This window comes from Trichinella spiralis (assembly GCF_000181795.1).
Source record: "Trichinella spiralis strain ISS 195 chromosome Unknown Scfld1, whole genome shotgun sequence".
NCBI classification, from domain to species: Eukaryota; Metazoa; Nematoda; class Enoplea; order Trichinellida; family Trichinellidae; genus Trichinella; species Trichinella spiralis.
The window spans coordinates 2397517-2410393 of record NW_003526940.1 but is presented as its reverse complement, the minus strand read 5'-3'; the positions used below and the strand labels follow the sequence as shown (position 1 = coordinate 2410393).

At 33.4% G+C, this 12877-nt stretch overlaps 3 protein-coding genes across 3 annotated transcripts; 1 reads left to right on the top strand and 2 right to left on the bottom strand.

The window, feature by feature from the left end:
- Window positions 1–334: 334 nt before the first annotated feature.
- On the bottom strand, window positions 335–1614 carry Tsp_08919 (COP9 signalosome complex subunit 1). The gene is made up of 6 exons (XM_003382014.1): window positions 1495–1614; window positions 1166–1353; window positions 966–1112; window positions 774–909; window positions 649–723; window positions 335–496 (listed from the first exon to the last, which is right to left on the bottom strand). Exons 1-6 carry the CDS (start codon window positions 1612–1614, stop codon window positions 335–337), a joined length of 828 nt encoding a protein of 275 aa, XP_003382062.1.
- Window positions 1615–2772: 1158 nt separating this feature from the next.
- On the top strand, window positions 2773–7279 carry Tsp_08918 (putative HEAT repeat-containing domain protein). The gene is made up of 15 exons (XM_003382013.1): window positions 2773–2809; window positions 2874–2979; window positions 3044–3179; window positions 3582–3827; window positions 4332–4486; window positions 4561–4701; window positions 4770–4935; window positions 5049–5137; window positions 5210–5411; window positions 5488–5741; window positions 5821–6031; window positions 6111–6272; window positions 6748–6922; window positions 6977–7131; window positions 7205–7279. The coding sequence occupies exons 1-15, from the start codon at window positions 2773–2775 to the stop codon at window positions 7277–7279; spliced, it is 2310 nt and encodes a 769-aa protein (XP_003382061.1).
- Window positions 7280–7703: 424 nt separating this feature from the next.
- Window positions 7704–11703, bottom strand: Tsp_08917 (vacuolar protein sorting-associated protein 29). The gene is made up of 5 exons (XM_003382012.1): window positions 11557–11703; window positions 10135–10362; window positions 8193–8384; window positions 7879–8114; window positions 7704–7821 (listed from the first exon to the last, which is right to left on the bottom strand). Exons 1-5 carry the CDS (start codon window positions 11701–11703, stop codon window positions 7704–7706), a joined length of 921 nt encoding a protein of 306 aa, XP_003382060.1.
- Between the last annotated feature and the right edge of the window lie 1174 nt (window positions 11704–12877).

The following is a 12877-nucleotide window of genomic DNA, read 5'->3' as shown; positions in this document are numbered from 1 at the left end:
TATGTATGGTTGCAGAATTTCCGAACAATCAAGTTCTCTTCCATCAATTTCCGTTCTCTAAAATCAAAGTTTATTTTTCATTAAATTTTGCTTATTTTTTAAACAAAAATTAAAGAAAACTTTGATATTTCTTCCAGCTGCTCGGCGTCACATTTGGAAGCCATTTTCTCCTTCAAAACGTCATTCTTCAAACTCGCGCGTTCAAAAGTGGCCAATGCACAAATTCCACAATACAGAGCAATATGTTCAGTTGAGATAACATAAAAAATAAACAAATAAAAATTAGTTCAATAATTTTAAATTATTATTCACAAATATTATTTCATTTCAAAATTCAAAAACTGTTCGACCATACTTCGGGAAATAAAAAGTTTTCAATGTCCACTTTCAAAAAAGCATGTGCTGATTTCTTGAATTCCCCTTCACACAAATATGCTATTCCTTTCGCTGCGTACAATTTGCCCAGGTAAGGCATCAAACTTCTTGACCTTTCATTCTAAAATTGAACGAAATATTCAAAATAATAATAATAAGAATAATGAACTTTTCATAAATTATTAAATCAGGAATTAAGTAAAATACCGCACCAAATGCTTTATGTTTTTTTAAATACCTTAAGTTATTCAAAAATGTCAAAATTTTTTTTACCTCACTTTCAATTGTTGCAATAGCAGCTTCGCTGACGGAAATTACCTCAGACCAGCGTTGTGTGTATATGCATAACTGTAAGTATTTCATCACAAAAGGATGTAATTTTAAAATCCAACACTTACTTTGATAAAAGTCAGCTGCGCTGACAGCATTGTCGTTTTGTCACAACAATGCTGTATTGCTTTAGAAGCACATTTGTAAGCTTTACCCAATTCTCCCATTTCCAAATGATGCTCGCCAAGATATAGAAAACCACGTCTGAATGAATCGAAAACTTACCAATATCATTAATAAAAGGGTTTGAAAGAAATTACCGAATGCTTTCTTTAATACTATTGCAACGATAAACGTTCAATTCTTGGTCAAGTTTTTCAAATTTTGCTTTCGCTTTTCGCTTCTGAACCTCAAACCAATCAGCATCAAATGGTGGGACAGTTATGGCCGTTTCGCCCAAAAAGCTCCTAGAATACATGCTATTAATAATTGTTTAAAAAGTAAACAAAAAATGAAACACCTTTTCTTGCTCAGTTCAGTAAGTTTCCCATGAATTACGCTGTACAAATGATAGTTACTGGTAAGTTTGACCTTCTGCAAAGCCAACAGCAGCGCTTGAGCACGTGAAGATGGACATCGGTTTGCAATAAACAAAAGTCGATGCAATTCTGCATAACCGCTGTACACCTTGATGTACTCTTCCAAATCCTAAAAGCTTTTTATTATTTTGCAAAAAGTTCATCAACCTGAATAAGTTTCACTACTTTTGCAGAAATAATAATAAATTACTTTATGCAAACAATTATATTAAAAGTTCATAACCGTAGTGTTTGTGCTAGGCAAACTTACAAATCTTTCCAAGTAGACTTCTTTCCCAGCAGAATTTTCATTTATCACATCAATCAACAGAGAATTCGGTAAATGTTCATGATTGACACAATCACCATTGCTCATATGCTGATACTCCATCTCTGCAAAACAAGCAACTTACAAAAGACAAAACACTTCATCCATCATTGTTTACAGTATGTTTTAAGAATTCAGGTTTATCATTGTTTTGCTACAGCGTTTTTTATATGCAAATATTTTTATAAGACATTTAAAATTATACTAATAAATAAGGATTATATTCAAATTTTCAAGCATGTTTAATAATTTACAGCTGAAACGTCATTAACAAAGATACATTTCTGATTCCAAAATAAAGAAATTTTAATGATTGCACAAAATTAATACTTTTAAAATTCCTTGTAGAGTTTTCTTTTTATTTTATTATTTGAAAAAAAAGTTTTAAAATATTCTCTACAATTATGTCAACTATTTAAAATAGCCAGACTAGTTCATTCTGAAATATGCAGTTTAAAGGAAAATTATCTGTAAAATGTAAAAAATGACTAGCTGTAATGCAATGTCTTGATCTTTTTATTACTTGTAAAGATGAAACCCGTTTTTTGTTCATTAATAATATTATCCAAACTCATCATCATTGTTACAGTAGGTCACTTCAGAAAAGCAAACCTGCACAATAAAAACTGTAACACATCAATAATTTGGCTATTGGTTGAATAGGTTTTAGCTCGTTGGTTTAGGTCATCTGTTTTTTCTATTATCAGTTTTATTCGTGCATAAAGTTTTTAAACATACTTCCTTGAGGTAATGAAATTTTCAACAGTACAAGAATGAGCCCATATTTTATGTTTTATTTTAAACATTTTTAATTATGTAAAGTAGTAGAATATTTAGAATTCTGCAGCTTTGAGAAGATTTTTTATTTTGAAATAATGGAAATTTATTATGATGTTTGAATAATTTTTCAACTGTTTCTTATACTTTTCGATGAAACATCTCATTTTGAGGGCAATTTTTGGTATACGTTACTTGATAAGTAAACTTTTACTTTATATCTTATACCATAATTATACTTTTTAATTAATAGAATGAGATTTTTTAAAGTTTCCATAGGTATACTGCTGATTATTATTAAAATGACGCGACTTCTCAAGTGTTTAATTTTTGTTTCATAATTTTATATATTCTTCTAAATATTGTAATATTGAATTGTAAAATAGATGTTTGTTCATTTATTAATATCACGTTGCTTTAGATTTTTATTTTAAACTCTGGAAGATGAGTGATTCAAAGTATTTTACCACCACAAAAAAAGGTTTGTCGAATTATTGGTTATTTTGCGTATATTGATTAATTAATTACTTCTGTATAATGTTCAGGAGAAATATTTGAACTGAAGAGCGAGCTGAATAGTGATAGAAAAGAAAAGAAGAAAGAAGCTGTAAAAAAAGTAATAGCCAGCATGACTGTTGGAAAGGATGTCAGGTGATGAAAATAATAATGATTTTTTTGCAAAGCGATTATTTGTATGCATTTATTTCATTTTCAGTGCACTATTCCCTGATGTAGTGAACTGCATGCAGACGGATAATTTGGAACTGAAAAAGCTCGTTTATCTGTATTTGATGAACTACGCTAAGACACAACCCGATTTAGCTATTATGGCAGTGAATACTTTTGTAAAAGTGAGTGAAAAGTGCTCTTTTATTTGTTTTTCACTTTATTCATACCTATAAACTGTGCAATAGTGAAGGGCAAATTTTTTCTGCACTGCGCATGAGTTGCTCATTTGAAATGGCTGTTTTTCAATTTCAAATAAATGTAAATTGAATCTTTTGTAAGTGAAACTTTATATTGTATTTGATTTTTTTGAAAATCAGTAATTTATTTTTGAAATAAAAGTGATCTTACATTTTTTGCAGTATATATATATATGTATAATTTGCACCACAATTTCAAGCAAGTAGTTCATATGTATCAACAAATGTATTGTTTTATTTTGCACGTGGATTAATGTCCAAGCAGAAATATTTGCTATTTTTTATATTATTATTATACTTATTTGATAAAGTGTACCTTTAAAACAGGATTGCGAAGATCCGAATCCATTGATTCGAGCACTTGCAGTTCGAACAATGGGATGCATTCGAGTGGATAAAATTACAGAATATTTGTGTGATCCTTTGCGCAAATGTTTGAAAGATGAAGATCCATATGTACGAAAAACCGCTGCAGTTTGTGTTGTCAAATTGTACGACATCAACGCTGAACTTGTCGAAGATCAGGGTTTTCTTGATCAATTAAAAGAGCTGATGTCCGATTCCAATCCAATGGTATAAGAAAATTTTATCTTTATCCTTTTGAATCACCGAGATATTTTCTGAGAGCGTTTGGTATCAATAGGTGGTCGCTAATGCAGTGGCAGCGTTGACTGAAATCAATGAAATGAGTCCGAAACCGTTGATGGAAATGAATTCACAAACGGTGAACAAATTACTGACCGCCTTAAATGAATGCACAGAGTATGCAGATTTCGATGTACATATGCATTTAATTTACAATAATTGATGTTCTGATTTCAGGTGGGGCCAGGTATTTATTTTGGATTCTTTGGCAAATTATATTCCAAAAGACGAAAGAGAGGCTCAGAGGTGTTTATTTTTAAAATATTCTTGTTTCTGTTAATTATTCAACTGTTGGTTTTAGCATTTGCGAACGGGTCTGTCCAAGACTCGCGCACGCCAACGCTGCTGTAGTGTTGTCTGCTGTTAAAGTGTGAAATACATTTTATTATTTATGATTGTAATGTATTATTCAGTGTAATTATTATAAACCAGGTACTTATGAAATTTTTGAAAGCAATCGTTTCCGACACTGATTTTGTAAATATGCTGGTGAAAAAGATGGCTCCACCGCTTGTGACACTTCTATCCGCCGAGCCTGAAATACAATACGTCGCTTTACGGAATATTAATTTGATCGTACAGAAGAGGTATTTGTTGTTGTTGTTGTTTATTTTAACAAATTTTGAAAATGCTATAAAAGTTCTTTCATGCATTCACGTAGGCCTGATATTTTGAAACATGAGATGAAAGTATTTTTTGTTAAATACAACGATCCAATTTATGTAAAAATGGAAAAGTTGGACATCATGATTCGTTTAGCATCGCACGCAAATATTGCCCAAGTGTTGGCAGAATTGAAAGAGTATGTTCAAGATTTTTCCATTCAATTTATTTTTCCTTATGCAAATGTGCAATTTTTGTTTATTGTAGATACGCAACTGAAGTAGATGTAGACTTTGTACGCAAGTCGGTTCGTGCCATTGGACGTTGCGCAATTAAAGTGGAAACGTCGGCCGAGCGTTGTGTGCAGACTTTGCTTGATTTGATTCAAACTAAAGTCAACTATGTTGTTCAAGAAGCAGTTGTAGTTATAAAAGTTGGACATTTTTTTTCTACAATTATTTTTTAAATAACAAAAATTCTTCAATAATAATTTATTTATAATCTATTTATTTGTCTGGTGTCAATTTCATTTATGTCTTTCTGCAGGATATATTTAGAAAATATCCGAACAAATATGAAAGCATCATTTCGACATTGTGCGAAAATTTGGATACTCTCGACGAGCCGGAAGCGAAGTATTTGATTACAGTATTTTAGGCAGTTGTTTTGCTTTTTATTAATGGAGAGAAAATATTTTTGAAATGAAGGGCCTCGATGATATGGATAATTGGCGAATATGCGGAACGAATCGACAATGCGGACGAGCTGTTGGAATCGTTTTTGGAAGGTTTTGCCGATGAAAATACTCAAGTCCAATTGCAACTTTTAACGGCTATTGTGAAACTATTCTTGAAACGACCAGCCGATACTCAGCAGCTTGTTCAACGTGTTCTCAGTCTTGCTACACAGGTAAATTATTTTCTAATTTTTCGTAAAAATATTTTAAATGAAATAAATGCTGTTTTTTTGTTTGCTTTGATTTCAGGATAGTGATAATCCAGACTTGCGTGATCGAGGTTACATTTATTGGAGATTGTTGTCAGCCGACCCTGTCACAGCAAAGGAGGTGGTCTTGTCTGAAAAGCCACTCATATCTGAAGAGACCGATTTATTAGAACCGACACTGCTTGACGAACTGATCTGTCACATAGGCTCGTTGGCTTCTGTTTATCACAAACCGCCAGCGGTGTTTCTGGACAGCAATCAAGTGTCTCGTAGAGCTACATCAGGGCAAGCTGTGTAAGCGCGTTTGCTTTTGCAAATTTTATTTCAACTTTTTAATCGACGCGCGTATGGTTTGTTCATTATTTGCGTTTAGCGATGGAATGGGAGCAAATGCTACCCCGAACATGCTTATCGACCAACTTGACGACAAGCCTCGTGTTATACCGGCGCAGGATTCGCTCGTCGCGGATCTACTTAATTTGGATCTGAGCGGCTCTGCGGAACCGCAATATCAATCCGGCTATGGGCAAGCACCAATGTCCAATGCACTGGACGATTTGCTTGGACTTGGTTCCGATGGTCTGGTGAGTTGTTTTCTTCATCATCTTGTTTCATTTGATTTTTTGTTCTTGATGTATGATGATTCATTTGATTATTCTTTAGCTTGGTTCGGTGAATAATTTCGCACCAACGGCTCCAACAGCAGCAGCTTCAAATTTAGCTCCGCCAGGGTTGGAAAGCAATTCTTCATCTGGTTTCCATGGTATATTAGGCGACATTTTTGGCCAACCTTTGACAAGCAGTTCTCACGTTGCGCCGAAACAAGTGAACCAACCCGAGTGTTGTTGTTGTTTTGTTGTTATTTTTTGAATTATTCATTGTTCAGGTATGGCTTATGGCAACAAGTGGTAAAGGTATGGAAATTAGTGGCACTTTTGCCAGGCGAAATCAAAAGATTTACATGGATTTGACATTTACCAATCGATCAATGCAACCGTTGAGGGGCTTTGCCATACAATTCAACAAAAATAGGTAAGCGTTCGTTTTTAATTACAGTTTATTTAAATATTCTTTTTTAAAAAAATTAGCTTTGGCTTGGCTCCAGCTGAACCACTGCAAGTACAGAGTCCTTTATTTCCGAATCAAAGTGTAAACACCAGTTTATTGTTAAACTGTAGTGGTCCAGTTCAAAAAATGGATCCATTGATGGTTCTGCAAGTATATATATATTTTTTTTTTTAATATTTAATACGCATCTTAATGTACGCGTTACTAAAAAGAAAAATTTATTATTTTACAGATTGCCGTCAAGAATGATATAGATATTTTTTATTTTTCCTGTATCATACCAATTTATGTACTGTTTGCGGATGATGGCCAAATGGATAAAAGATTATTTTTGCAAGCTTGGAAAGATATACCTGCAGAAAATGAAGTACAATACAATATAGAAAATGTTAAAGCACTTTCTCCAGGTAGGCGTGAAATGTTTCTTATTCGACTTTTGTAAAATGTCGATTTATTTTCAGATGGCATATGTACAAAATTGGAACAGAACAACGTCTACACAGTGGCCAGAAGAAATGTTGAAAGTCAAGAACTTTTGTACCATTCGATGAAATTAACCAACGGCATATGGGTGCTATCCGAATTGAAGTTACAACCGAATAATTCTTCAATGACCGTAAGTGAAGTTTGTTTTTTAAATGAAATAAATTGAATTAATTGTGCAGCTTTTTCTTTTTGATAAACTTTAGCTGTCGCTGAAATCACGGAACACCGTCGTGGTTGATAGCATCAATCAAGCATTTGTGACAATTTTGCAAGCTTAAATCAATTTTTTAATCATATTTATATATTTGTTTCTTTCTGTTATTAATTAACAAATATTAAAAGAAGTTGTCGTCGTGATTGAAGAAATTTTTCCCATACCTTTGAATCACTTCATCCTGTTCGGTGGTGTTTGTAATAGCAATATCAAATAATTCGCCTCACGTTTATTATATGTTTACTGTGCCGGTTTAATTACATGCTGTTTGTTTGAAAATATTCTTGAAATTCATTTTTGCCTAATAAAATTGATTTTTCTTTTTTTCATTTTAAAGTGAATTGAAGAAGTCATATTTTTTTGTTTCATATTGAAAAAAGATCAAATTCTTGAATTTTCTCCACGATCTTTTTTATTGAAAAATTATCAGAAAAATTGCACAATAAATGCCAAAAGTTAGCTTATCGTTAAATGGAAAGGAAAATTTTTCACGTCTTTTTGTATTGCGTTTTTTCAACTTTAACTTCGTCATTTATCAGTTTGTAAATGTAAATTGTAACGATAGCCTGTTGAACGTCAAGTAAAACGAACGATGGCGTCACATTTCTACAAAACGTGCACTACTGTGATCTGATATGAATAAAAATTGCAAATAAAACTTACGGCTCTAACGGAGTGAATGCGCCAGTTATGGAACCAGGATTTATGTAATATATACCGTCGCGTTCGTAAGTTTCCAATTTGTGAGTATTGCCGGTGATCATGATATCAACGTTTAATTTTCTCCTGAGCATCTCAATCACTTGAAAATCACCCCACGGAACCAGCTGATGACCATGGCAAAGGCCAATACGGAACTGTCCAACGGTTACAACTTTCGTCTCTTGATTATCAGAGTCCTGATCAATGAAAATTTTAACAATTGAAAAATATTACAGTGAACAACAAACAAGCTGTGTGCATGCATCTTAGTTCACCTCGTCGAAGTCACCTTTCACAACATGCACGTCGCTGGCTAAACTTTTCAAAAAATCAAACTGCTCTTTTGTACACAAATTTCCAGTACAGAGAATGTGTTGAATTTTGTTCGGCAGCAACATTCTGCGAAACTGTTTTGGCAATGCAGCGCATCGATGAGGAATATGCGCATCGCCAAGCACCAGCACCAACTAAAAAACGAATTTTAATTTCAAAAAAATAATCATTACAAAAAGTAATACACGTCATATATATATATATTGTTCTTATTTTCTTAGAATTTGTTAACATTTTCATCAAATGCATAAACTAATAAAAGCCAAACAATTCACAAACAAACTACTGACAACATGGGCTTTGCCAAAAAAGTGCATCAATCGTTAATCTTTTACATTATTCTGAAATTATATTATTTTTGTTATCATTCTCTGCTAAAATTAAAGAGAATAACAATTGAAACAATTTCTGCATTTCTGAATAAATAGTAAATATATAAATGTCACAACTGTCAATGCCGTTAAATGCTGCAAAACTTGAAAAGATGCAAGTTTCGAACATATATATATATATATATATATATATGATTTCTCTGTTTCTAATACAAATTTTAAACTCAAGCTTTAATAAAGGTTTTGCAATAAAATCATTCATAATTTTAAAGCCAAGTAAGCATTATTTAAAAAATACAAACAACAACAAAATACTTTAATAAGATGGATTAACGTCGAAAAACTGTAAACAAACTAAAAATAAGTATAAACAAATTTTGCCAACCAATTCTTTGTTAAACAAACATTTTAAAAAGATAGATTAAAACACTGAAAAGTAAATTATTCACATATTAAGTGGATTGCATAAAGTCAACATTAACAAACAGCCTTAGCAAATGCAAATGAAACAAAACAAACACTCCAATAGAATAAAATTACAGTATTGTGCATATTCAAATATATGAGTCCTTACCATAATTAATTAGTCGTAGGATTCAACAAAAAATACAATAGTAATATTATAAAATAAAATATAATTCCCAAATGTTCTGCATGTACATTATTTCATTAGCGTTTTGTACTACAGTCAATGAAAATCAAGTTACCGTAAATAAAATCATTTGCACTGTACAGTAAATAACTTTAATACTTAATTTATTTTAATAGCACTATAAAAAATTATGTTTATTATTTTTGAAATTAAGTAGTACTTTCATCACTTAATGTATGAAATTAATTAATTAAATCATACGCATTTATTTGATAATTCTTTTTCAAATAAATAAAACAATGAATGGGAAAGCATCAATTTACATTTTTCACTAAAACATTTTATAAAGCTAACACAATATGCATTCTTTTTTACATTACCAGTTTAACAGACAATAACAATCCTGTCATTAAATTAACATATACATATACATATATATATATATCAAGGTCATTATTGTGTAACATGTCTTTCCTTTTATTGTGCAACAATGAATTTCACTTTGCTGCAGCACTCTATTTGTATTTATGCAGCGAAGGTAAAAGGTTTTCCATGATTCCAGCGATAACATTTTCAATCACAGTCGTTACGAAATTTAACAATCTAAAAATCATTAGCAGACACCATATTATAAGTTATTTGTTTTCAACCGTAACATCCATTACAGCACAGCATTTTATTGCTTATATTACAATACATTATTTACAGTAACTTATAAAAATGGATTTAAAAAGTAATAACTGAATTACAATAAGCAAAATGATCACGAAGCAGTCTCACTTTGTAAAGTGACCCCATCTCTTGCTGGAAGCATAGTTACATCTGCACAAACTCCCTAAAATTGGAAAATGTAATTAGTGATGCAAACAAAATAATGCAGCTGTTTTGAAGTAAATTTCTATTTTATTTACTACAGTTCAGGTAACAAAATTTGCCACAAATGGCGTATAGTATAATTACCTCATGATCTGCACTGCCAGAAATCTTAGTTATCATACCGCTTGAGAGGACATGTATTTCAATGAGCTGTCGTTTAGCCAAAGCAATCAATTCATTTATGGCTGCTTCGTTGGGATTCTGTTCCGAATTACATTTTAAGGCAAGATACAGCTGATTCACTTGAATGCTGTCGGAAAGCAAAATTCGTTTCACGTTTTGAATACCACACACTGCCTGACCTTCAATAAACTGAAGGTTGGACAGTTTTCTGAAATTGATAAATGCATTATTTTAACGGAAATGAAAAGTTCGATTTACATTTACTTCTTAAATTCTGAATATGAACGTGGATCCGAATATTTCATGCCTAAATATTCTTCAAAAAAGGTTTCAGGTTTCAGTTTTTTTATCCTTCTCATACATTTAACAAACCAAACTGGATGTTGTTTATTAAATAAACGCATTCTTGCTCTGTAACTCATGTCTAAATTGTATAAAACATTTATTTATTTGAATTCATAATCTTCATGCTAAAAAATAAAAACTAACTTCTAGTTAATTGTTGCATCAACATGTTCTTTCTCCTTTAAGTCAGCACAAACTCTCCTGTATACAGTAAATTAGTTCTTTTTAATCATTACATTATTGTAGCATTTTGAGAAATAAGTTCATTTGAATGTAAAAATATTTATTTGTTAAAAATTAATATAAGAAAAAATATACAAAATTTTATCCGTATAAAAGAGAATCGCAGATGACGAATTCGTCTAGTGATGCGTAAGTAGCAGTAGATTGTAATTGTAAGAACCGTAGGAGGGTTCTGTACGCCTGCGATGCTCAAGTACAAGTTGCCAGACGTTCGTTCGTCAGGCAAATGAGAGTGGACTGTATGATGTAGATTCTCCTTGGCCAACCGAATGTGGGAAGTCAAGAAGAAGGTCGCGTAAGGTAAAAATGCAAGCAGATCAAAACACACAAACGAATATACGTTCGTTTTATTCGACTACGAATAATCAGATGGACGTACTCCGTCGACAGGAGCGAACGGATAATCAATAGATACAACAGGACCAAAAGACAGCACGAGAATCGATAGTTACGCAAAACAATGAGTTCGACTAACTTCGGCAACTTCCACCGGATTATCTTTTTCGGCGCGCGTTTGTAGCCAAATATATAGAGCTCGGGCAGCCAATGAGCGGCTCACTCAAAGCAGGGAGCTGGCTATCTATGGAGCTGATCTAAATCACCGTCGACTTCCGGTTTAGCTGTTATGCTTTCGGCCTCTTGGATCTAGCGATGGTCATTTGGCGTGCTCGTCCATCTGGCGGCTTCTTCAAATACTTTATTGACGCACAACTGGCGCAATGGCGTAAACAGCCGTCGTCAGGCGCGCAACGGTCATCCATCAACGTCAGCACAGGGGTCTTTCCGACCCCGTACCGGGGCCGCCAAAGCCGAGATAACGATCTGTCCAACGGTGCGCGGGTATTGGTCTTCCTCCGTCCGCGACCGTTGGGCACCATCAGCGCGGGTGGGGTCACGCCGACGGGGTCGGTGACGTTCCGTACGGAACAGTAATTTTCTCATTCTGTCTGGTCATCATCAGGCATCATTATGCATTTTTCAATTGCAATCTCTGTCGTAATCGTGAAAAATTTTGCGTTGCGACCATCCATCTCCTGGAGCATCCAGCGCATGGACGTGACGCGCAGCAGCATCAGTCCGGGGCGTTGTCCAACGTCAAAACTCGCCAACTTATTCGGCCAGTTGTTCAGTATGCCGGGGACAGACCGTGTGTTGGGAGAACAGGAAATAATGCAATAAGCTTGACAATGTCCTCACTTTTGTTAATCAAGCCTGTTCAAGGTTTCCTGCCCTTCTTTACTATTACAGAAAACGACCTGTCCTAGAAATTGACCACTTTATTCGATAAAAATGTATACCATTTAAACTGTGCAGTACTTCTGTTTTTAAAGTGTTTCACGTCTATTCTGCCCCGCCGCTGGCTGCAGTTTCATCTTTTCAGGCCTGATAATAATCACAGCATGTACACCACATACAAAAGTCTTTGCTCACCCTCAATCCATGCCAATGGAATCATTGGCTAGCATTTCTACATTTCTTTCTGTCCAATGAGGATAGCAATACTGCTGTTACGAAAGAATTTTGGAGGGGGATGGGCCAACCCTGTCCCACTCTACTCTTATTGGTCGTTGAGCGCGCAATTTTTTTGGGCCGCAAAGTCGTTGTCTTATGGGTTTTCCTTGTCTAATTGCTCATTGATTCAAATCTTTCCCTTGTGATTAGCTGTAATATTTTTTCATTTCATTGGTTCAAATATTCCATTTAGGATTACGTAACTGTAATAGTACTGACGTAACATAAAAAATGGTAATATTCCAAAATTTTATTGTGTCTGTTTGAAGTTTCGTCATTCACTGAAATTATGATTACTGGATAATATTAATTTCATTGAACTCTATTTTTTTTACATTATGTAACATTTGATCTAAAATTTTTATCATTAGACTTTATTCTTTGTTTTTAAATGGTCCTTCTATTAAAATGCTACTTTTCTACTTCGTACAAACAATGATAAAAATATGTTAAAGAGTGATTATTATTATTCACTATTTACAGCTACAGCGGGAACAATAAACTGCCAATATCATCAGAAACCAACATTGAACGGCATTAATAAATGGTCACAGCGAATTAGCAGAAAGTAAATAATGCCATACCATACCATACCCTACGATTC